Below are 25531 nucleotides of genomic sequence, written 5' to 3'. Positions count from 1 at the left end.
TTAGCCTCGGTCGGCTCTTGGTCCACCCAGATTTTGTGCTGGGGTCTTGCCTCTGAGAGATGGAGAGCTAAGCTCCGTAAACATGGCCGGCTCTGGGGCCAACCGAGATTATGTTGGGAGCCTTACATATAAGAAGTGATGAGCAGTAGGGAGCTAAGTCCTTTATCCCGGACTAGATATTTGTCCGTCCGGATTTATATATGTTGGGAGTCTCGCTCATATGATGTAAGGAACTATGCCCCTTAGCCACGGTCGGCTCTTGGTCCGCTCGGGTTTTGTGCTAGCGCCTTGTCTCTAAGAAATGGGGAGCTAAGCCCCATAAGCCTAACCTGCTCTGGTTATGCCCGTGATTATGCTGGGGCTTTGTCCATAGGAAGTGACTCGCATGATGTGATTCATTCGGTTATGTACACCTTTATTTTAACCATCACCTCATCATGACCTTGTATGTCATATTATTTTGACCTTCAACTCTATATTAATTTTGAGACCACTCACAACATGTGGCATCACTAACTATTTTAAAAAGTTATAATTCATATTAACATCTCAATCAGCAAGCGTTCTTTATGTCAAATCCATGAAGAAGTTCATCATCATCAGAATGGTTAGTATTTTTATCATTGATGAAGTCCAAGCAAGTTGCATTATATATTTATAAAAACCTCAACCAATTCATATGTTGATAAATTCGCATGATCCTCTAATTGCCACCAACCATTAACAAGGAGATGCCACTGTGATTAAGTTCACCCATTGACTTAGCAATCTCTACTCTCGAGCAGGTTCACTTGATTAGTATCCACAGGGGGAAGAGGCCATTTGTGACTGAGCTCCCCAAATTCCCCAGCAACCTCTCGCGCAAGAGATATAGAGAGACAACAAAGGCGGCATTATCAAGATTCAAGTCTATACATCAAGTCATGCTGCGTGCGTCACCGTCCACGAGTTCATTAATACGTTTATTGTAATTGGTATTGATAGCGAGGCTTAACCACCCATCCTTTGACGATTTAGAGATACCAATTATTAACATGTTCGAAAGAGATGGAAAATTAGAAATGTGGTACTCTTGTTGATTGCGGTAGACTCCACTCCAACTTGCAACATAGTTTATGTCAGTGTCGAATTAGGGAAAAGGTCTCCGGTGTTGGCTCTTCGACGCTCAAGTCAGTCACCGACAATGGAGTATAAGGCGGATCGGAGCAACAAGAAGACTGTAGTGCAAACAGTGAATATCGCGTATGCGTACCTCCGTCGATATTTGGACCTCCCTTTATATAGAGCTCCTGTAGCATGCGTGAATGCTCCCCAAGGCCAGCACACTTTTCTAAATTTCCCCTAAAAAGACTTATCAGTAAAGTGTCTCTGACACAGTACCTTAACGGGCCGATCATATCTCTGAAGCAACAGTAGAAGCTTTCATCGTACGATCTTCTGGCCATCCGTGCCCAATATCGATGGCACCAACTCCCAAGAGGATGTCGAGGGATATCCGAAGGAGTGTACTGCTAGGCCGAGCAGGTTGGCCGCTCGGCCGGAATCTGCTGTCGCTCCGGAGTCCCGTCGGTCAGCTAGAACCTCGCTACTCTTATGCGTGTGTTCGCTCTGCCCAAGTTCCACTCTGCCACTGTCGAAACCTACTGCTAAGCCAAGCGGGGTAGCCGCTCGATCGAAGTTGAGCTCTGGTAATGCCGAAACCTACTGACTGGCCGAGCGAGGTAGTCGCTCGGTCGAAGCTCTATTGTGCCAATGCCAAGTCTTGCTGCCGAGCGGGGTAGCTGTTTGCTTAGCTTCTGCACATCGTGAGCGTTGGTCATTTAACTCCTCCTCGTATCGAAGATGGGGATGGATCGGGATCTTCTTCCTCCGGTCAAGCTATTGTCGTTTGAACAGTCATAATATCTGAACATTAACCATCTTAATTTTGACCTCTACCGTGACAATTATCTTCGGAGTCCCTCCTTATCACTGCATTAACTAACAAAGCCAATAATTGATCATGATATAATCGACCTCGGTCTGATTCTTGGAGGGCTGAATTAGAAGGCCAATGGAAAGGTTGGAGAGCTTCGGGAAATTGGCGGAGTGGGGTTCATCCGCACTCAGCATCATCTTCAGAGTTTCCACCTACGTCTGGAGGCGTATATATCCTTACATCGAGATTACATTCACCGAGTACGCCGGCGAGCATCTCAAACGCAGCGAAGCTTACGCCGCCATCGACGCCTACCTCGGCGACCTCTGTCGCGACACAGCATTCCGTATCAGGGCCATGACCTCCAATGAGGGCGGTGACAACGTCGTCTTCAGCATGGACGACAACGAAGAGATCGTGGTGGACTTGGACGGAGTCAAGGTCTGGTGGCTCGCCAGTAAGGCCGTCCCCAGGGTCACTTCCATCTACTTGGGGCGCGGTGCTCCCCCCGAGGACCCACGCTACTATCGCCTCGCCTTCCACCACCGCCACCGTGATTTCGTCGTCGGCCATTACATCAGCTTCGTCTTGTCTAAAGGAAAGCAAATTGCGGCCGATCAGCGCAAGAATAAGCTTTACACTAACAAGTCGACAATCGGCTGCCATCCATACGAGCTGCGCGAGACCCTGTGGAGCCACGTGCCGTTCGAGCACCGGGCGAAGTTTGAGACGCTCGCCATGGAGGAGAACAAGAAGCGAGGCATCGTGGAAGACCTCGATAGGTTCAGGAGCAACAGAGATTACTACAGGAAGTTGGGGAAGCCGTGGAAGAGGGGGTACTTGTTGTACGGCCCTCCAGGGACAGGAAAGTCCACCATGATCGCTGCCATGGCAAATCACCTGGACTACGACATCTACGATCTGGAGCTCACGTCGGTGAAGGACAACACCGACATGCGCAAACTGCTGATCGAGACGAAGGACAAGTGCATCATCGTGATCGAAGACGTCGACTACATGCTGGACTTGTGGAATAGAAGAAAGAAGCTAATTGAGGCCCAAATCGGGGCAGGGAAGGTGAAGGCGGCGCTGGTCCCCAAGGTTTCTGACGAGGAGAGCAAGGTGACTTTGCCGGGCCTCCTCAACTTCATTGACGGCTTGTGGACTTCGTGCGGCGGAGAGCGGATCATCGTGCTCACCACAAACAACTACGAGAGCCTTGACCCCGCGCTGAAGAGAAGAGGAAGAATGGACATACACGTAGAGATGTCCTACTGCAGCTACGAGGCCTTCAAGATTCTGGCGAAGAACTACCTAAACATTGATGGCCACCAGTTGTTCCGCAAAATCAAACGGTTGCTAGCGGAAAACGAGGTTACTCCGGCGGAAGTGGCGGAGGCCCTGATGCATAAGTCCGGCGATGACGTGGATACTCAGGAAGTTAGGAAATGCCTTGAAAACTTAATTGGCATACTTAAGAGCAAGGATAGTGATCCGGTAGTAAGAGCGGGCCCCCCCCTTCTCTTGTAAAGTCAACGCCAAGTGGAAGTCACCGGAACAGCCGCCCACCCAGAGGAGAGTGTGGTCCGACCGGACGGACGGCCATAGATGGCCGGTCCGACTGGACTGCCGGCCGGCCGATGGAATCGAGTACCCGGAAGGGTCCGGCCGGTTTGCACTTATAGTTGGTAGGCACCCTGTCAAATCGGGGTTCCGACGCTCAGTTAAAAAGGTCATGGACCGAGCTGACCTTTTGACCGATCACAGTCATAAAGCACCCCTGTTTGTTAGTCTCCACAAAGCACAAGTAAACCACTGCGGATGTCCGGTCGGATGTTTAGGTATCTTTCCGCTCGGACTACAAGTTTGGAGCAAAGGAAAGGGCCAGAGGATTTCTTTCTCTGACAACCTGTAGGTTTCACGTGTGTGTCATGCTCCAAATCTTGTGACAGGGGATTCCGGTCCCATCGAGGGCATGCTTTGACTGTAGCGATATGGGTCAGGTAAACTTTCTGACAGCCGCGTACCTAGGAAAGGACAGGTAAGCTTTCTGACAGCCGCATACCTAGGATAGGACAGGGGACACTTATGCACCTTGGTACGCGTGCCCAAACCTTTCACAGCTCTATATAAAGAACCTCAGGTTTCATCGACAGAGGATTATGGTATGTACTCTGAGACTTCTGGAGCCACCTTGTTCATCGTGATTTACCTGACTTGAGCGTCGGAGGGTCGTCGCTGGGAATCCCCTTCCCGGCTCGACTTCTGTGCAGGATAGCCGGAGCATCTCGACACTAGTTGGAGACCTACATCAGCGAGCCTTGGAGCGTCACGTGCCCAGCGTCTGTTGACTTCTGGTTCGGACAGGATCAAATTGGCGCCGTCTGTGGGAACGCTCCTGCATCCGAGCAGAGACAATGGACGAGGCTGGACGACAGCACACGGTGACGCTTTCAAGGGAGGAACTCGACGCTCTGGTCGAGATAAGGGCCGCCAAACTCGTGGAGCAAAAGCAAAAAGCATCCGCCGAGCGGGCGGAGCAACAAGCAACGTCCGCGTCGGGGGGCCGAGCGGAAGCACCTCCAGCCACCGTCGCATTCCACCGGGCCTTATTTCGCACCCCTGGAGCCACGCCAGCCCGAAGAGATATAGGATCTTCCTCAGATGAAATGCCAAGGCGGGATGACAGGAAGGGGAAAGCTCCCCGGACGGACTCATCTCCCGAGAGGACCAACCGCCAATTTTCGGAAGCCATTCTGCGAGATCCTCTGCCCAAGCACTACGTGCCCCCTACGATCGGCGAGTATAATGGAACAACGGACCCGGATGATCATTTGGGTAAGTTTGATAATACCGCCACGCTCCACCAATACACTGATGGAGTGAAGTGCCGAGTCTTCCTTACCACGCTCTCGGGATCGGCTCAGCGGTGGTTCCGTAGACTGCCGGACGGATCCATCACAAGCTTCAAGGACTTCCGAACGGCCTTCCTCCACCACTTCGCCAGCAGTCGGCGTTATCGGAAAACAAGCGTTAGCTTGTTCGCCATCAAGCAAGAACCAAAAGAATCGCTTCGAGCTTACATCCAGCGATTCAACCAAGTGGCGATGGACATCCCAACAGCCACATCGGAAACGATGATGAACGCCTTCACACAAGGCCTTGTTGATGGGGACTTCTTCAGGTCGCTCATCCGAAAGCCGCCCCGAGACTATGATCACATGCTACATCGGGCCAACGAATACATAAACGTGGAAGAAGCGCAAGCCGCCCGGAAAAAAGAAGCTCCAACCGAGCGTGCACTTGTTCATGCCGAGCGGAAGCAGCACTCCGCTCAGCAACCACCTAGAGGACCAAGGGCTGAAGCAATTCGATCTCCCCACACCAGATCGCACGTGCAAGAAGTGGCTGCCGCTCGGCCCAAGCCAAAGAAGAGGTGGACCCCAATGTTCTGCAAATTCCACCAAACGGATACGCACAACACGAGGGATTGCCGAAGCCTTCCCTTTGTGTCCAATCCTGTTCCCCGGAGAGCCGAACGACGGTCTCCTCCCCTCAACACGAGGCAAAGGACCCAGGAAGCCGACCGGACCCGCATAGAGAGGCGACATCACCATACGTCCGATCGGCATAGATCCCCAAGACAGGAAAGTCGCCGGACGTCCAGGGAACGGTCCCGACCATCCACTCGGGAGGAAGAAAACAGGAGCAATACTTCCCGGGGCGAAATCAACGTTATTGCTGGTGGGCCGACCGGAGGAGACTCCAACCGAGCAAGAAAGGCAGGCGTTCGGCAGCTGCAGATCCATAGAGCGGGCAAGTGGACCGGAAATCACTTTCGGTCCCGGAGACTTGGAAGGAGTAGAAGTACCCCACGACGACGCGCTGCTCATTAAAGCGGTAATAGCAAATTACACCATTCACCGCATATTTGTTGACACAGGGAGCTCGGTCAACATACTATTCAAGAAGGCGTTCGATCAGCTGCAAATTGATCGAGCCGAGCTGCTTCCAATGACGACCCCGCTCTACGGGTTTACGGGCAATGAAGTTCAGCCGGTCGGACAAATCCGGTTGGCCACCTCGCTGGGAGAAGAGCCGCTCAGGAGGACCAGGACAACAAACTTCGTGGTGGTTGACTCTCCCTCATCCTACAACGTCATTTTGGGACGACCGGCGCTCGGCGAATTCCGAGCGGTTGTCTCAACCTTCCACCAGAAGATAAAATTTCCCGTGGAGGACAAAGTTGGAGAAGTGCGGGGAGAGCAACTAGCAGCTCGGCGTTGCTATATAGAGATGATCCGAGCAGAAGCTTCTTCCGCTCGGAAGGTCCCCCGAATCGAGGTACACGCCATAACCGAGAAACCTCCTGCTTTAATTTATGATGAAAAGGAGAAAGTTCATATCCATCCGACCCGATCGGAGGCCACCACTTTCATCGCCTCAGATCTAGAGGAAAAACAGAAGAAGAAGCTGATCCAATGCCTCCAGCAAAATCATGATGTCTTTGTTTGGTCGACACACGAGTTGCCCGGAATTACGCCTAGCCTAGCGCAACATGAGTTGCATGTCCGACTGACGGTCAAGCAGAGAAAAAGAGATTTTAGCGCCGAGCGAATGCCATAATCCGGGGAGAAACTGGAGGCCGGCCACATACGCGAGGTGCAGCTAGCCAACGTGGTATTGGTCTCCAGCCGGGCGGCAAGTGGCGAGTTTGCATTGACTTTGGGACTTAAACAAAGCATGTCCCAAAGATTTTTATCCTCTGCCCGGATAGATCATTCTACGACCGACTGTGAATTAATTTGCATGCTCGACGCCTACTATCACAGGTGCACTCGCCCGCGAAGATCAAGAAAAGGTGAGCTTCGTAAACGGCACATATTGCTACAATGTGATGCCGTTCGGATTGAAGAATGCCGGGGCCACCTATCGCTTGATGAACAAGGTATTCAAGGAGCGGATCGGGCGGAACCTGGAAGTTTACGTGGGCGACATTCTTATCAAATCCGTCCGAGCGGCAGATCTTTTCAAGGATATGGAAGAAACCTTCCGAACACTGTGCAAATATGGAGTCAAGCTAAATCCCGAAATGCCTGTTCGGAGCTAAAGGAGGCGTTTCTGGGGTATATAGTGACCGAGCGGGGATCGAAGCAAATCCCAACAAGGTGAAAGCTCTGCAAGACATGCTTCCTCCCGAAACACAAGGGAAGTGCAGCGGTTGACCGGTCGGATAACTGCTTTGTCAGATTCATCTCCACCGGAGCCTGCCGTTCTTCAAGATCCTACGCAAGCTACTAAGTTCCAGTGGAGCGAAGAGTGTGACCGAGCATTTGAAGAGTTGAAAACATATCTGAATTCCACTGTCGCCAAGCCGATCGAGGCGAGTCATATATGTATTTGTCGTCAATCGAGACGCATCTTGAGGCTCGGCACTTGTGAGGGCGAGCGGAGCCGGTGTATTTTCCGAGCCATATTTTGAAAGATCTGAATCTCGCTACACCGGGCTCGAAGTTGGCCTTTGCATTGGTTCTAGCCGCTCGGGACCGTATTTCTTGGCCCACACAATCATTGTCCGGACGAGCAGTCCACTCGGAAGAGTCTGTTGAATCCAGGAGCGTCCGGACGGCTTATCAAGTGGACGACAGAGTTAAGTCCAATACCAGCCCCGCTCGGCGATTAAAGCCCAATCCTTGGTGATTTTGTGACCGAAGTGCAAGGCGAGAGCCGGAAGCTCTGTGGAAGATATATGTGGATGGGTCTTCCACTCGACTCGGAAGCGGGATTGGGATATTACTTATCTCACCGCAAGAAGAAAAGATGCACCTATCCGTCCGGCTGGACTACAAGGCCACCAACAATGAGGCAGAGTATGAGGCCCTTATAGCCGGATTACAGGCGGCACGACATGTGGGGGCCGGTCGGGTAACTCTCTATTCGGATTCACAGTTGGCCGCTCAGCAACTTTCCGGCACCTTTGAAATCAACTGTGTTCGGCTTAAACTCTACGCTGAGGCCTTTGAGAAACTCAGAGCTACTTTCCGAGAGGTGCTTATTCAGAAGATTCCCCGAACGGAGAACCAGGCGGCCGATGAGTTGGCCAAACTCGCGAGCTCAATAACGCCGATCGCCATTCAGCAGCCAATTGAAAAAACGCTGATGGTGGCGCATGTCGACCGGATGCAAGGCCTCGCGTTTCCAAGTGACTGGAGGACACCTATTATAGAATTCCTCCGTTCGGGCACCACATCATCCGATGAATATGCAGCCCGGCTCCTCAGAAGAAGAGCCGGTCGGTTTACACTCATCGGAGATCAGCTTTACAAGAAAGCCTTCTCGCGTCCTCTGCTAAAATGTGTAAGCTCGGAGGACTCAGCTTACATCCTCCAGGAAGTACATCAAGGATCACTTGAATTTCTTCAGTTCGGGAGGGGGAGGTAGACTGACTTGCCACTGGGTCGGAAAGTTTGGCTGACTGGGCATGCGGAGGTAGAAATAATAGTCCTTCCAATGTTTATTGGAAGTGGGTAGTTTATTGAAGAAGACCAAACCGGGCCGAGCTTGGAACATAAAGGTGCCCGGCTCGGCTTGCTTAGGATAATAGAAATAAAAGAAGACCTCCGGTCGGAGGGGAATGTTGTGAATCTTGAACAAAACGACAACGCCGCAGAGGAGACGGAAGGTGTTTGGTACTAAACTTCCGAGCGGCACGCCAAAATAATTGCAGACGTCTGCTATAAAAGGATGGACGGGGAACCGCAGACCGGCGGTAAATTGGTCGCGAAAGACACAGAAACCACCGCGCGGCGGTCTGTGTGGCCGAGCGGCAGGACCAGCTAGGCGAACCTCGATATCCTCGGGGATTTCGAAATTGTCAGCCAAAATATCAAAATCCCGTTGTTCGAAACGAGATCGCATGGTAGTATACCATGGGCCTAAGGATTGTTCTTCGGGATGAGAAGAACTGGCCATGATCGGGGCAGAAGAAATCAAAAAGGAAGTTCCAAAGACGAAGGAATGGAATTTCAAAGACTCGAGCTAGGGGAAGAAATACGGATTAGATACCGGAAAAGAAGGAGGAGAGATCTAAAACCTTACTGAGGGGAGATGAATCGAGGAAAGGCGCCGGAGAGCGTCAGAAGGCAGCAACAAGATCGCCGGAGCTCCACAGCGCAGAGAGCAACAGTAGAGGTAACGGAGGCGTGTGAAGGCGAGAAGGAAACGAAGAATTTATAGGGTGAGGGCCGGTCGGCCTCCACCGTCGGATCCAGGTCACGGGAATCAATGCATACATCTAGCCGTTTATTTCGAATTGCTTCGGTCACATCAAAATATCATGCAACCGCCTCCGTACTCTGATGGCATTGCTCCACGTGGCAGTCAATCATTCGGAGCATTTAATGAAGGTATGATCGACATTGATGTCGAAGATTGGCGCAGAACGCAAGGAGATCCGGCGAAAGCCATCATTGATTCATTCAAGGATACCTCTGCCGCTGACCGGGCGGAGAAGATTAGCATGGAAGAGCCGTTCGGCTAGACTCACAGTCCAGTCAGTCGGACTATGCGCCTCCTTCGACTAGACTTGAAGGGAAGGCAAGTGATCCGGTAGTAAGAGCGGGCCCCCCCCCTTCTCTTGCAAAGTCAACGCCAAGTGGAAGTCACCGGAACAGCCGCCCACCCAGAGGAGAGTGTGGTCCGACCGGACGGACGGCCGGTCCGACTAGACTGCCGGTCGGCCGATGGAATCGAGTACCCGGAAGGGTCCGGCCGGCTTGCACTTATAGTTGGTAGGCACCCTGTCAAATCGGGGTTCCGACGCTCGATTAAAAAGGTCATGGACCGAGCTGACCTTTTGACCGATCACAGTCATAAAGCACCCCTGTTTGTTAGTCTCCACAAAGCACAAGTAAACCATTGCGGATGTCCGATCGGATGTTTAGGTATCTTTCCGCTCGGACTACAAGTTTGGAGCAAGGAAAGGGCCGGAGGATTTCTTTCTCCAACAACCTGTAGGTTTCACGTGTGTGTCATGCTCCAAATCTTGTGACAGGGGATTCTGCTGTCCCATCGAGGGCATGCTTTGACTGTAGCGATATGGGTCAGGTAAACTTTCTGACAGCCGCGTACCTAGGAAAGGACAGGTAAGCTTTCTGACAGCCGCATACCTAGGATAGGACAGGGGACACTTATGCACCTTGGTACGCGTGCCCAAACCTTTCACAGCTCTATATAAAGAACCTCAGGTTTCATCGACAGAGGAGGATGGTATGTACTCTGAGACTTCTGGAGCCACCTTGTTCATCGTGATTTACCTGACTTGAGCGTCGGAGGGTCGTCGCTGGGAATCCCCTTCCCGGCTCGACTTCTGTGCAGGATAGCCGGAGCATCTCGACACTAGTTGGAGACCTACATCAGCGAGCCTTGGAGCGTCACGTGCCCAGCGTCTGTTGACTTCTGGTTCGGACAGGATCATGACCGAAGAGTTCTTTGGTTCCCTTCACATTCCCCACCAGCAACATATAGACAGTTATTGATGACACAAGAACCAAAGAAATGGCGCCTTCGAAGCATGTCTGGAGCTCTGTGCCATTTGTTTGTCCGTGCATTGTAGAAGACTACGCGCCTCATTGATCCCTTGGATGGATCTTTACCTCCAAATAGGTAGAGGTAGCAGCCACTAAGAACAGCACAACCAAAACCAAGAGCTTCAGAATAATCTGCAGGAACAGGTGGAAGTGACCTCCAGATTTGATAAGTAGGATCAAATGCATGCCAGGATATCTTTCCATCACGATCTCTCTTGATGACATAGACCCACTCCTCTGCCATCCCTAACTTTTTTCTAAGAGAGTAGAAGTAATTTCCACACAAAAGTTTGTTCCATCTTTTGCAAACTAGTCGAAGGTTTTGATGTTCAACTCGAGGAACCCGAATCAAACAAGCAATGGCGAGATCATCTGGGAGACCAGGAAAAAGAGGCGCCTGGTTTCTATTCCTCTGCCTGTGTGTGTTCCTCAATTTTGTTCCATTGGGCACAATTTCAGGTTGCAGACAGAGCTTAGCACCAGGAACAAATTTTCTAGCTCCTACAACTGTTTTCAAACCAGCATCCACTCTACAATAGCATGATACCGAATCAACCTGCAAATTGCATTTAAAATTTGCACTGTGATTGAAACAACTTGTAATTGCATAAGAATTATAAACAAAAAAGACCAAAGGCACATAAATGAATATAATCTTGTGAATCAGATGTAGTAAAAGACTATCCCAACAAGCAGTAGTCAAGGTGGATATGGGCAATAATTTAAACTATAATGGCAATGGAATATGATGAATAAAAAATAAACTATAAATTGAGAGCAGTTATCCATAATTTGATTCAACTTGTTGGTATTTATATGGGTTTTAAAAAAAAAAAATGCTTCACTTTCACCATAATATGCCCACCAAAAACATTTATGTACAAAAGAAATTCTAGCATCCCTACAGTATAACAAAGTTAACTGCTTCTGTTGTTTGATCAATAATAAATATCACATGAAATGGCAATGTCCATGGAAATGCATCTGTTCGCTATGTTTCCTTGTTATTCAATTCTATCTGATGCATGCTTGCATCTGATCCTTTACAAAAAATTGCATACCTTAAAATCTAGGGTTTATACAATTCTTGTTGCTCTTATTGGTTTAATAAACACAAGCAATCTAACTAAAAGAAGAAAACTTTTGGACAACATAGGATGAAAAGGAACAAAATTGAGATGTATTAAGCCTAAACCTATGTCCTAATCTGATCATATAGAATGGATCCAAACAATCAGACAAAATATTTTTCTGCAAATGATATTCCATGGTTAAAGTCCAACTCAGTCCAAAATACAAGTCCAACTCAGTCCTGTTCAGTTACTCCACAGAAATTCTCTCTTAATTTCCAACCACAGTATGCCAATCTACAGATCTCTTACTTTAACCACGCTATCTACAATATCAAGATTGTACAGGGCATAGCTTGCCTATATGTTTGCATAGATGGTCATGAATTTAGATTGCAGGTTAATTTAAGCAGAGTGTAACAAAAAGTGGACAGTTCATTAGAAAATCACGGCAACTAGATAGGAAAACAACAAGTTTTCCTGGTGAATCTATATTGGAATAAGGCTCTACCCGTCCCAACCACAGTATGTCAAAACATATATGCAAACACTCTAAGCTAAGCTACATACATACTGCCACTATATAGCAAAAGATTATCACAACTACTAATATTCTCTAAGGAACTCACTATAACGTTTCCAAGAATGACAACCAAATGATTAGTATAGCTGCAACAACCAAGAATTTTAATTTTTCAGCAGGGAAGGATAGGAGACAGAAATAATTTCTTGGTGCTGACGTTTTCTTATCGTAAATGTTATGTATATATAAATTGGTCGCATTATCATCCATCTCCATCTTTTCCCTAAAGAAGGGACAAAAAGTACTACGGTCATGAAAACCTTTCTGATGAACTAGACAATAAGGTTCGGAATGTACAAGTATCAAGTACATCAAGCTTATTAAGGTATACCAAGTCAACTTCTTTATAAAGAATGCCCGGGAAGAAAACATTGAGAACATTATTTTATCTGCACGTAAAAGACCTACAAGTGGAGAACCACAACATTGTATTCCAGGAACGGAAAAGAGAGGGAAAAAAAACTTAGGAACGTCGAAAGTTAAGATTAACGCATCCTTTCTGTGTGGGGAAGATTAACAATAACACCAACGATTTAGCTCATCAGAAGCGGCGGCATCGCCGAATCCTCACCCATGAATGTGACTTAGCTTTTATAATAACACGATCGATTTAGCTTATCAGAACACACGCGATCAATAGATTAAAAATGAAAATCTTTCAATACAGCCAAACCATCCAAAAATGACGGCGTTTCCAAACCCTCGCCCGCAAATTTGACTCATATCTCAAACAAAAAATAACGTTTCCAGGCGATCTGATCCTCAAACTAAACTAAAAATCATAAGCGGAAAGGGTGGTCGGAAAGGAAAAAAAATAAAGGAACTTACCAGCGGAGTTTGCACGCGAACAACTCGGTGACCCGCCAAGCGCTCCGGAACAGCCCTCTCCATCCACCAGCCGAGGAGAACCAACCTCACTCACGCCACCCCCACCGATCGATCGATCGATTAGGGAGGACAAATGCAGTTAGGTTAGACGTTAGAGCAGGCGGTGAGATGGGGACGAGAATGGAAGACCGCCCTTTGGATCTTGAAGCGAGGAGAACCTACGTTGCTTGCTTGATCTGAGATTTGTTTACTTGTTTCTCCGCTCGGCGAAGAGAGCACTGGGAGGAGGAAGGAGAAAAGGGGTAAGAAGACCGGCGCGTGAGTACACTGTCCACTGACGCAGACACTCAGCTACGAGTCTACGACAAGTATTGTTTACAGGTAAACGTCACTATTTTATACCTGCTCGCCAATGTATTATATTTAATTTCCTAAATAACCGTCATAATGGCAGGGATAAAATTGGGAATTAAATATTTGTGATAATAAATTGGTTATCAAATTATATTTGAATAGTCAAAATTAATTTGACAAAACAATTAAGATTTTTTTTATAAAAATTTCATAAAGAATTAATATTTACAACTATAATTATAAATTTGCTTTTTAAAATAATATGAGGTAGATGAGTCCTTTAAAGATATATAGACAATTTAAAAAAAAAAAATCGAGAGAAGGAGCTAAGAAAAAGCAATTTGAAGGGCCGCAAAGTTAAAAATATACCATTAAACAAATAAATACAAAGTAAAATTATACTCTTACTCTTCTTAGCTCTCGTCCAATTTTATTTATACATTGAATCCTTTTTAAAAGTTATATAAATTGAACTTGTTATATTAAATATCTTTAAAAATTTTAAAATTTAACATGAATTTATAAAATCTCTTACATGAATTTAATATTTGGATTTTATAAATGGAGCAGACTGCATGCATGTCGGCCACAATGTGTTTCTTTTTCTGTTTCAAAATTAGAAATATAATAGAAATATAAATGATAAATGATAAATGAAAGAATTAATAAGTTAAAGCTTCATAAAATATGTAATTCCGTCGATTTACCCAGATCATCCCAATCTGCGAGCACGGTTGAGTTAATTCTCAAGCCAACGCAGAGTTCGAGTATTTGGTATACTGCAACAATCAGTGTGTCTGAACCTGGCCGAATTCAACGAATGTATGAAGACCATCTAACGAAATATCAGCTACGCACCGCACAAGAATAAGACAATTGGGTGTTTAAGATATTAGCCAGCAAATGGAATCAAACACCAAAGATTAATCCAGAAGAAAACAAGGTCCCAGTTATTGGAAATCATCTGTCACAAACAGTGCCAACATTTTTAGATTAAAGCTGTAGAAGAGAATTGTTCTGAGTGCTCCATAATCAGGCAAACAATGAGGTTACGATGCCTATCCTCTTAACCAAGTATTCCTATATGACGAGTTGTCACGTAGCGAAGCATCATGAGGTTTGTACTCCATTAAGTAGCTCTGTGGCAGTTTTAGGTGCCGCTTGATGGAGTCCCTCAGAGCCATCACACCCTACACACATAAAAACAAGTGTCATCTAAATTCAGATCAATATGTCAAGTTAAATCTGATCGAGATACAAAACCTTTTGGTCTGATGCATTCCGGTTCCAAACACTTAAAATGTCCTCGTTGAGACGGATGCTCAACACAGCACCACAAACGTCGTCACCAAAGTCAAGTTGGTTACCAACTAGTGCCATTATCTATATACTCAAACAAAACCAAACAAAATTAGACGCACAATGCGGTGATTTATTTTTATTATTTTTTTGAAAAAACAGAGTAGAGATGTTGTCAATGAAGACAGTATATCATCTAGACTTCAAGAAAATAAAATTAAGCTCTCACGAAACAGGTTAATAGGCCAATAAATAGCACCCACAAAAAAACTATAACTAAATTTCAACTGACTTATGGTACCGTTTCAGGATAAAGATCAGAACAGTTACAGGATCAAATTGATTGTATGGATTTTGGCATCTAGGAAAGGGAAAAACAGTTTAGCTTTATCTGATTCTAACATCTATACTCTCCTCATCCAAAACCTTCCATTATAATATCACTTTAATTTCCAGTATTCACGCAAACTGTCTTTTTCACAAGAATGAAATTCATATGGATACCACAATAAACGTCATTAATTATAGATATTGTATTTATTTAGTTTCCACTATACAGTGACGTAGAACCAGACCTGCCTTTTTCATAAAAAAATTGACATGCAATGCACTGACATCAAGTTAATGTCATTAATTCTAAAGCTTCAAAAACCATTAGTCAGCTGTGCGCTTATCAGATTATCACACATAAGATGCGGCAAGGAAAGCCCAAGAGTGATTCCTTGGTCTGTTTTTTTTTGTTAATCCATGTGACATTGTGTTAATTGATGAAAATATAATTAGGTCAAATTTTTAAAAACTAAACATTTTAATATGACTAGAACAAAAAGTAAATGTATGTTTCAGTAGCAAAAGGATAGTTGAGATGAATGACAATGCAAGAGTATGAGTTTTACATACCCTAAATCTATATTTCAATGGGGAGACAATATTGATGAGGTGGTTGAAATGAAAAGTAGCTTCTTGTGTTTTGTGTGATTATTGTGCCCTTAGACAATACGAAAACTAATATTGCGCTATGACCTATCTTACATTATGGATCTAATCTAAGTGTTGAATTGTTAGGAATAAATATGACCAATAGATTCAATAGTTAGAGAATTGAACCTACTAATGTGAAGGAGTAGAAGAAAACAAAAAAAAGTCACTGTAATAAAAAATAATTTTAATTAATTCAAATAATAATACTGATATAGTCTGACATAAAGCTTGATGTAGGAATAAAACTTATGTGGTCCACCCTAATTATACACCAGGATATATAAATTCTCTAATTTTCAATATGAGAAAAATTGGAGATGTCCCGTGATGTGTGTATTCCATGTATATGTTTTCGAAACTATTTTGCATGTTTTCGTCCTTTTTTCAAAGAATTGTTCTTCGCATGTTTTTATTGACATGACATGAGTTTGGAGCTAAAATAGAGACAAAAAAACCTTGGAATGTGATTTTCTAGCAAGATGCACGGTTTGGCCGTGTCGACTGAGGGGCCACGACCGTGCATCATTTGAAGAGTTAAGCACGAAATAGATCGACAACCGGACTTCCCGCAAGAAACACGGACCACGGGCTGGCATGCTCTTCTCTGTTGTTTGTTGAGGAGACATCCAGAGTGTCACACGGCCAAGTCATGCTTCCCAACATGACCGTGGACTATGTGGTGGCAATCTCCTATTTTTATGGAAATTTTGTATTTTAGGAAAGTGCCCCTAACTTTTTTGGGAAGTTTATTAGTTTTGGTATCCTTGAAGGTTATAAAAGGAAAAGGGGGGCATCTATTGGAGGCATCGAGGGATCAAGAGGTTCTCCCCTTCCCTAAGGAGGGGTTTCCTAGTGACAAAGAATCCTAGGTGAGTGCCGTTTCCAAAGAGTCGTAGAGATTCCATCTTCCCGAGAGCTTGGAGTTCATCCAAAGACACTGACACACATGATGACTAAGTTTTCCCTCTTTTCTCTTTGATTTGAGTTGTAGAATGCTTTTCTTTATTGTAACTCCATCTTTATGAAGTAGGTCTTTTGATTCTAGGATGAGAAAGTAGCCCAATTAATTGTTGACACGTATTTAATATTTATTCATCTCTTTTATCACATGACGTGTTTGGTTTATGATCCGACTTTAGTATGCATACATAACTATGACACTCGCATGTATTTTCATATCCCACGGGAGGCGGGACAAGGCCGAGAGGTGACCCCAATTCCCCGACCCCTAAAGTTCGAGACTTAAGGGGTTGTTCATAAAAGTAATTCAAAACCCCACAAGAGCACCAATAGCTATCACAGAGCTTAATAGGTTTACCCCAATTCGACATCACAAAATAGGGGATAACACCTAGAAGGCCACCTAAGAAAGTGATCGCTTTAGGAAGGTTATCTTGACAATAGGCACCACATATGGATAGGCACACCGGTATTATTCCAAAAGTCTATACCGGGTATCTCGAGATAAACCACCTTCATAATTATCAAACACATACGTAAAAGAGTGAATAACATTTAGGGTGTCAATGATCATCGTGGCGAAACTGCAGTCCTAGAATTACTTCCCAAAACTGATTTTCTCCCACAAACTCTTCTTGCTTTCTTTGTTTGTTTTCTTTCTCTCATGATTCTCTCGACTTCGATTGCTTTAGATAATCTGCTTCGCAATTTGAATTAGTATTCGATTTACAGTTCAGCGAATGATATTTTATTATTTAACGATGGTTGCGCATTTACGGATTTCACACATCATCCCCTTTCCCGACATCTATACTTGACATTCTTTATATATCTAGTCACTCAACCTAAAATCATTTTGAGTTGGCAGCATATAAAGCTCAATCGAGAACCACAACAATTTAGATTCCTTTCATGCGGGCTCCATCACGAAGCCAAAGTCCCACTCTGGTAATCTTCAAGTTGCAACACACGAAAACCATACAAGTACACTAGTGTATTCCGACCAACAACACCCAATACAAGCACACTAAAGAACCTAACAACTGATTGCCACAATACTGCAGTGATATGATTTGAGAACATGATGAGTACTCCTCTAGATCATATAAATTGTCATGGGTGAAGTCATTATAAACATATTTGGTACAGTTTACAGTTTGGTCTATTGGGTATAAATGGAGTCAATGTTGGGAACCTGGGATAGGTTTCTCCTGGGTGGTTCAATCATGGTTTTGCTGGTGAGTCAATAATCATTGAAGTTCCTATATTAGCCATAACCCAATTGACCCCTATAGGGCATATAGTAGAACCAACAAAAAAAAAGTTCCAGAAATCCCACTAAATCCAACAACTTAGACCAATCTTTGGAGCTCCCATATTAGACAAGTTACAGCTACCTATGATTCCGTCAAAAAACTTTGCTTGGCCAAACAATAACAATCAAACATTAAGTTTGAGGATTTTGATTTTGAATTAAAGCCTAAAAAACAACCATAGAAACAAGAAAAAGTACTCACAGTTAAGCATCTGGAAGCACTCACAACTAGATATTCAAAGAAAACTTGCTGGAAAAAACTCACAATCTAATATTAACTTATTGTGTATTATAAGATTATCTAAATTAGGCAGAAAAAGAAATTAAAATTTTCATAAAATTAGCTGTGTGTACTACAACCTTTGTATTTTTTTTTTAATAGAACTTGTTTCTTTGTTACACTCGTGTGGATTTAAGTAGAGTGAAAGACATGAGAAAATGGCAGCACATACTCTTGTAAACACAGGGTAGAGATAATAAATTATATATATATATATATATATATATATATATATACCCTCATTCCTAATAGATGCGCAGAGGTCTCTAATCCAGTTAGACCTACTTTTTTCTCCCTGACAGTTGAGCGCATCATTATCACTCGCTCCTCTCCCATCCTCAGTGAGTCAGTAGGGAGCACACCTCAGATCATGCTCCGTAAGGATTGGATTCATCCAACTCTTGCAGTTGGAAGGAGGAGGAATCTACTTAAATTGAATTCTAAACAAGAAAACCCCAAATCAAATTGCATGAATAAATTTGATTTCCCAGAAAAGATTCAAACATGCTCAGTAACTTGGACCTTATCATACACATACATAGTACCATGATAGTTGAAGCAAGAAAAAGAAATGAGTTCTGAACCATCAAACAAACACATAATATATACTGATTTGACAGATGAATCTTAAAGCAGTTCCATGGACTAAAGTTGAGGAATATATAGAGCATCAAAAGTCATATGTTTGCTTTGCATTGGTAAACCAACTAAGAAGAACTAGGCAATTAATAAATCATGTGATAGAAACACTATACAACATGAAGCAAAAACTGAGAAAACAAATAGGAAATCACACATATATTCTCAAATCTAATCAGAAGAAATTAAATAGTGTACAATTTAGAGAAAATGTTTTCTTTCCCTTACCAAATCTTCCCAAAAACGACCTTTTTGAATTGCAATATCCACTTACCACCATTACGGTTTGCAGCATCCTGATCAAATCAATTTTAAAAAAAAACATTGGAGAAAAATGATTGTGCTATGAGTTTTGTAAATATGCAAAAAAAAAATTGTGGATTTTCTTGAATTCCACTTATACATCTTAAGAAAATGGGGAAAAAAATGAAAAATGAAGAGATGATCAATAAATTGCAGAAGAAAAATGAAGTACCTCCCACAGAGGCCTAATACCCTCTTTGAAAAGATGGACATCTGTTGGGCTTGGTAGTGAGGCAGGCCGTGCTAGATGGCAATATCAAACCCAAAACCCTTCAACCTGTAATAGGAAAGAAAATACTATATACTTTGATAGATAAAAGGGGATCACATTACAATCTTCCAAGAAGGAACATACTGTACTAAATTCCACAATTTTCTTTATGTTATCCTCGTATGATGTTTGTGAACGTACTCCAGGAGTTCGGCGAGAATACCAAAACACAAACTTATACTGAACACAATTAGAGAACTTTACGATTATATATAAAAGATGAAATCAGATAAAATTCTCTTAAGGAATCCAAGATCCCTCGAACTTTCTCATCAAAGTAACATAAAATAACATAACTAGCTAGCCAATCGAGATTAGGCTTAATAGCTAGCCACATATTTCCTAGAAGCACTGATCATTTAATCCAATTTTCAGATACCCAGAAAGGAAGTAAGTCTATTGCATGACCATAAGAAAGCAAATACAGAACTTCATCATCCTAGGGTTCTATCAATAAAAAATTCAAGGAATCGACGCTATGCCTATGCTATCATTCACCCTTACACCCAGGATACAGATCTCTAATGTTCACTAATCTGACGAGAAATTCCAACTTCATTTTACCATCCTCAAAGAGAGGTTAGTATGAATTTGTCGCATACCGAGCCTAATCAAATCAATCGACAAAAAAGAAGTACAATCGAGATCACTCATAAGGTAAACAAAGTTTTTTGTTTTTCCTGGGAAATGCAAACGCCACGGGAAGGATGATATGAAAAGAAGAAACCTTCAAGGGATGGAGACCAGCTTTGATCTCGCGAGAATAGCGGTCCCGTTCGTCTACATCGCTCTCCGTTTCGGCGGCGGCTTCAGTGGTATCTGTGGGAGGGGGCGAGACGGAACCCTTAATATCCGCTTCCTCGGTGTGCTCCATTGTCCCTTTCTCGATCTTGCTTCCTTTTTACCGGATAAGAATCGAAGCACTCCAGTCAACGAAGGTGGAAGAGCAGCGAAGAAGAATCCGGAGGATCGTTCTCCAGCAGAAGCAGCACGGGCCGCAATGGTTTTTTTTCCGCTTGCGATTCGGTTGTCGCTGAGATTTTTCCTTTTCCACGACATTTCGGAACGGGTAAATTTTACTTATATACCCTACAACTTTCAACAATTCTCAAATTTTACTTAATGTATAATTTATTTTTAAATTAAAAACTATTAAAAATAACCATCAAAGTAATTCTAGTTGTACCTTTAATATAAAATCATCAATTTTATATTAAAAAAAAACAGAAATATATATATATATATATATATATATATATATATATATAAAGAATCCTTTTAAGATAAACAATTATTTTTACAAACACTGCTCAAGAAATTTGTGTCACAACATCAATTGCCACACATAGTTATAAATTATAAACTGCAAAATTGAGTTGCAACAGAGCTGTCAAGGTTCGCGCCTTTCCAAAACATCTAGGGAACGAGTAGTTGAATTAGAGAGTATTCAGGAAACACTGCGCACTATAATTTGCTGTGAATCGTAAACGTTTCACCGTGCAGCAAGCTCACAAAAATCCTGGACAAAGTAGAGATCGGAGAGGCCTGAGAGTGTCTGTTCATCTCATAAACAATGTTTATCGAAAGTGCATGAATTCCATGCTGCTTTATTTGCTGCAAGCGTTTGTTGTTTGGTAATGGCAAAGTATTCAGTATGGATCGCAAAATGGAACTCTGGAGCAGACTGCTAAGAGAGAGCATCCAGAATGTTGTTTCAGTAAACCACTTGCAAAGTTGCTGGTTGTAGACTTCAGCAACAGCTGCTTCTCATGATGAACTTGAATACTCATGCTTCTTTATGCATAAAGCATGAAATTGGAAATCCGTATTCCTGTCAAAAGATATGAGATGTAAATGTAATAGATTGATAAAGGGTTCACTAACAAAAACAGGTGGTTCACTAAACAGTTATCCTCCAAATGCACATAACATTCTTAATTGACATATGAGTGACTGAAAAGTGCAAGCAGTAAGAACATTCACATCATAGAGTATAAAAGTTAGATGATAGTATGAATGAGAAAAGTTTTGGTGACATTCTGCATGGACCAACAATTGCTGAACATGAATGGCAGACGAAACCAACTTGTTTCATTGCTCGATTACCAGCAACAATATGTAAAGGCTATTCCTACAAAGCAAACTCGAGCAGGATAATACTTTTTTTTATCTTTGATGAGGAGAAAGGTACAACCATACAAGTCTCCGTTCATTCATAACAGTTTCAAAATGAAGGTAGCCAATGCAGGCAGCTCTTGCAACTAATACTGTGGTCTATCCAGTGGTCAATTGCTAAAATTATCATCCTACGGATGTTAATGAACCAGTTAATATACTTTAACATAGAAGTTTTCTTACTGTAATTTCAGACATGATAAGGGTTTTGAGTTAATTGGCGGATACAACATCAAGTTTCTAATTACCACAATAAACAAATTGTAGTTGAAGTATACATAGAAAAACTGATATCAGCAAAGTGCCATCAAGAAAGAAAATGTTCCAAGACAAAAATTACAATAGATATATACTAATCAGGCACAGGTACTGACATAATTCTCAAAGTATTTTGGATAAAATCCAGTTCAGTAATTGGCTATTAGCTTAGAGTATCATAACACAATGCATTCACTAAAATGTTGTTACACTACCTAAGCCAACAACATAATGTTTCTTGCATTTTGATTTAATGGAGTCCATTTGACAAGGAGCAAGAATATTGGAAAAACATTATATCCAAATAAACAGATATTTTGCCTGCAGATTAATAATATTGAACAGCCCACACATCGAATTCTAATTCTTATTCCCCAAAAAAAAGAGCAATCAGAGTTGTCAATATACCAGATTTTCCAAATTGTATTTTCTTTTTTGGCTCACTTCAAAAGGTTGGAATGTAATATATCAATTGGTTTAAACTACAAACAGTTTGAGAGTTTTTCGTAGGATTTAAACCATGACAATCTGGATGAGATGCCACAGTTAAGAGTGTGCACTTAAATGAATCAATTTAATTCTCCTCAATATTAAATTAAACAGATTGGCTATAGCTAGTTTACTTGAACATGGTTTACAAACGGATAAGAGAAATAAAATTTGACTAAAACCATTTAAAGTATTTTTTCTTCTTCATTTGTAAATGTGCACGCAAACTAAATTTATACTAGTACCAAGGTAATGTAGGAAATAACTAGGAATGAAGTTGGCCAAGATCAAATAATATACGGAATTAAAATTTAAGGGGGGAAAGGTTAAGAGATCGCAAGTTCCCAACTATACAAATGTTTGCTACAAATTGCAAAGCCAACAACAAAATCTTAATCCAGTGAAGTGTTGGTCCTAAGTTTAGTATGCAAGAAAAGGAAAAAGGCACATACAATCGTTCTCCAACTCAAGATGCCTCACTAGCTGGTAATCAGAGCTCAAGGCAAGATCATTGGAGCTTTTCCATCAATTCATGACATGAGAATTTTGTTCTTCCGGCCAATTCATTTGAGAAATTCGGCAAAGATTTCAATCAATTCATTTGAGAAATTCGGCAAAGATTTCAATAGGGTCTTCTCTTCTCCATCAAATGGCAGGGTATCCAAACGGGTTGACATGAACTTTGTATCAAGAGCCACATCATTTGCTGCCATTTGATGAAGCAAGCTAACAATCTTTCTAGTATCGCCTTTTGTTATGAGGCAACGTATAAGTGAATCATATATTTTAACATTTGGAACTAATCCACTACCATTCATGTGCTCCAACATTTGGATAGCTTCATCTGTTTTTCCAGATTCAACAAATCCATTTATTAATGCAAAATATGTAACTGAATCAGGAGTGATATCACTTTGACGCATATCCACAAATAAGTCCTTTACCAAATCCATATCTCCAGTTTTGCATGCCGCATCAATTAAAATGGTGAAGGTAACCACATTAGGCTTCTGCATCTCATTGAATAAACTCAGTGCTTGCTCCATTCTATCTGTCTTAGCCAGTATTGTCATTATAGAATTATAATCAATTAAGGTAGGACAAAATCCTTTTCCCTTCATTTCACGAAGTAGCTTTTCTGCATCCTCAACATGCCCCATTTTGCAGAGCCCATTTATCAGGATGCTGTATGTGAAGGAGTTAGGCTCCAGTCCTAGGCAGTCCATCTCTCCTTTCAAGTAGATAGCCCCTTCAATGTCCTTCGTCTTGAGGAGTCCGTCGAGTAGCATATTGAAAGTAATCAGATTACAGGTGTACCCTCTACGTACCATCAGCTTCTGTACCTTCAAGGCTAGTCTAGCATAATGCCTCTTGCAAAGTCCATGTATAACCGTGTTAAATGTCCACAAATCGGGTTCAACTCCAAATCTACTATCAAGCATTTGACCGAGCACTTTCAATGCTTCACCAGTTTTGCCTACATTGCAAAGACCCTGGATTAGTGTATTGTAAGTAACAACATTCGGTGATTTTCCTTCCCTGATAATCTTCTCAAGGAACTCAAAAGCATCATCAACCAGGTTATCCTTGCACAGATAATTAATTAGGACGTTATACGTGACAATGCTTGGTTCTTCACCTTTCTCCACCATCAGACCTAGCAGCTTCAGGGCCTCAGAGCTCTTTCCATCTTTACAGAGGCCATCGATCAAGCTAGTATACGTTATGACATCGGGACGGATTCCCTGACTCGCCATGTTATATAACATATCTTTAGCCTCCTTCCAACGTCCAAGCTTGGATAGACCGTGAATCAAACTGCTGTAAAGGACCAAATGTGGGCGTGGGCTTGGGCGTACCTCCTTCAGGGACATTTCGTGAAAGAGATCCAGGGCCTTGTCCACGGAGCCAGCTTTACATAGACCACTTACAAGAGCACAGTAGCCATACGCATCGGCTTCAAGCCCGCTCCTTTTCATGTTATCCAGCAAGGACATGGCTTCCTCCACCCTTCCGGCCTTGGAGAGACCATTCATAAGCGTCGAGTAGGTGACAGTGTCTGGGGAGCAGCCAGGACCAGTTCCTGACGCCATCTCTCTCCATAGCTCCATGGCTTCTTCCATCCTTTTCTCCTTGCACAGGCCATTGATGAGAGTGTTATAAGTGATGACGTCGGGAAAAATCCACTTGTTGCGCTCGACCTCTCGGAACAGCTGCACGGCTTTGGAAACGGAGCGGCCTTCGCAGAGACCCTTCACCAAAAGGTTCAAAATGAAAGCGTCCGTCGCATGGCCGCTCTTGAACAGCAAACACACAGCCGAAAAAGCAGATTTGAGGTTTTTAGCCTGCAGGAAGGAGTCGATCAGATCAACGAGAGCATGAACATTGGGGGCAGTTGCCTTGGGTGAGAACAGCGGCGGTTGCTTCCCTTCTGGATTGGAGACAGCACAAGCGACGTGCTTGGAGACCGAGCTTCGTTCGGGGGATTGGGAGAACAGGGAGGTTAAGGCGCTCAGGCGGCGGCGGCTCGTGAGAAATCTGAACTGAGACATGAGATTTCCTGACTTCCTCCGACAAATCCAAGGCCAGAAGAAATTTGATGCCTTTTTATGTTTTTTAAGAAAAGCAAAACTTGAGCTTCCCTAATTTTTTTATAGAATTCTTTTTTCAAAAGTTAGATCAGATGTGTGTTTTAATAATTTCCCAATTTTGAATACGATCTTTAATTAATTATTATTCTTGTTTTTAAGTCATCAAGATATTTTTTGTAATGCGCTTTTAACTAGAATGATAATAGTGGTTGATATAGATTATGATTGGTCGGACGAATGAAAAAGGGGTCCAGAATAAGAAAGATAGAAAAAATATATAACCGGTCAAGTGAAGGCCGAGTGAGCATCTATATACTCATAAACGCTCAGCCGAACAAAGTCCGACCAAGCGTAAAGTTACTTAACCTTATATATATAGTTCCCAGCATATTACCGGCCGACCGAAGGCCGAGGGAGCACCCATATGCTCATATACATTCGATCGAGAAAAACCCGTCGAGCGTAAAGGCACTTAGCCTTATATATGATTCTCAGCATATTATCGGTCGATCGAAGGACGAATGAGCACTCATGTGCTCATATACGCTCGGCTGAGCAGAGCCCGCTCGAGCGTAAAGGCAATTAGTCTTATCTATGACTTATAGTATATTATCGGCCAATCGAAAGTC

At 43.2% G+C, this 25531-nt stretch overlaps 3 protein-coding genes and 1 pseudogene across 3 annotated transcripts; 1 reads left to right on the top strand and 3 right to left on the bottom strand.

The window, feature by feature from the left end:
* Nucleotides 1-1375: 1375 nt before the first annotated feature.
* On the top strand, nucleotides 1376-3448 carry LOC122028910 (AAA-ATPase At3g28510-like). Its single transcript, XM_042587887.1, has one exon. It carries the CDS (start codon nucleotides 2054-2056, stop codon nucleotides 3446-3448), a length of 1395 nt encoding a protein of 464 aa, XP_042443821.1. The 5' UTR covers nucleotides 1376-2053.
* Nucleotides 3449-10349: 6901 nt separating this feature from the next.
* On the bottom strand, nucleotides 10350-13324 carry LOC122029903 (F-box/kelch-repeat protein At1g55270-like). The gene is made up of 2 exons (XM_042589041.1): nucleotides 12988-13324; nucleotides 10350-11062 (listed from the first exon to the last, which is right to left on the bottom strand). The coding sequence occupies exons 1-2, from the start codon at nucleotides 13048-13050 to the stop codon at nucleotides 10391-10393; spliced, it is 735 nt and encodes a 244-aa protein (XP_042444975.1). The 5' UTR covers nucleotides 13051-13324; the 3' UTR covers nucleotides 10350-10390.
* Nucleotides 13325-14264: 940 nt separating this feature from the next.
* On the bottom strand, nucleotides 14265-20437 carry LOC122029438 (annotated as a pseudogene).
* A 245-nt stretch (nucleotides 20438-20682) lies between these two features.
* LOC122029318 (pentatricopeptide repeat-containing protein At4g28010-like) lies at nucleotides 20683-24915 on the bottom strand. Its single transcript, XM_042588260.1, has 4 exons — nucleotides 23951-24915; nucleotides 22931-23788; nucleotides 22764-22896; nucleotides 20683-21220 (listed from the first exon to the last, which is right to left on the bottom strand). The coding sequence occupies exons 1-3, from the start codon at nucleotides 24861-24863 to the stop codon at nucleotides 22820-22822; spliced, it is 1848 nt and encodes a 615-aa protein (XP_042444194.1). The 5' UTR covers nucleotides 24864-24915; the 3' UTR covers nucleotides 20683-21220; nucleotides 22764-22819.
* Between the last annotated feature and the right edge of the window lie 616 nt (nucleotides 24916-25531).

This window comes from Zingiber officinale, chromosome 10B (genome assembly GCF_018446385.1).
Source record: "Zingiber officinale cultivar Zhangliang chromosome 10B, Zo_v1.1, whole genome shotgun sequence".
Lineage (NCBI taxonomy): Eukaryota > Viridiplantae > Streptophyta > Magnoliopsida > Zingiberales > Zingiberaceae > Zingiber > Zingiber officinale.
The sequence above is the reverse complement of the archived record's forward strand: the minus strand, read 5'-3'. Positions and strand labels throughout refer to the sequence as shown.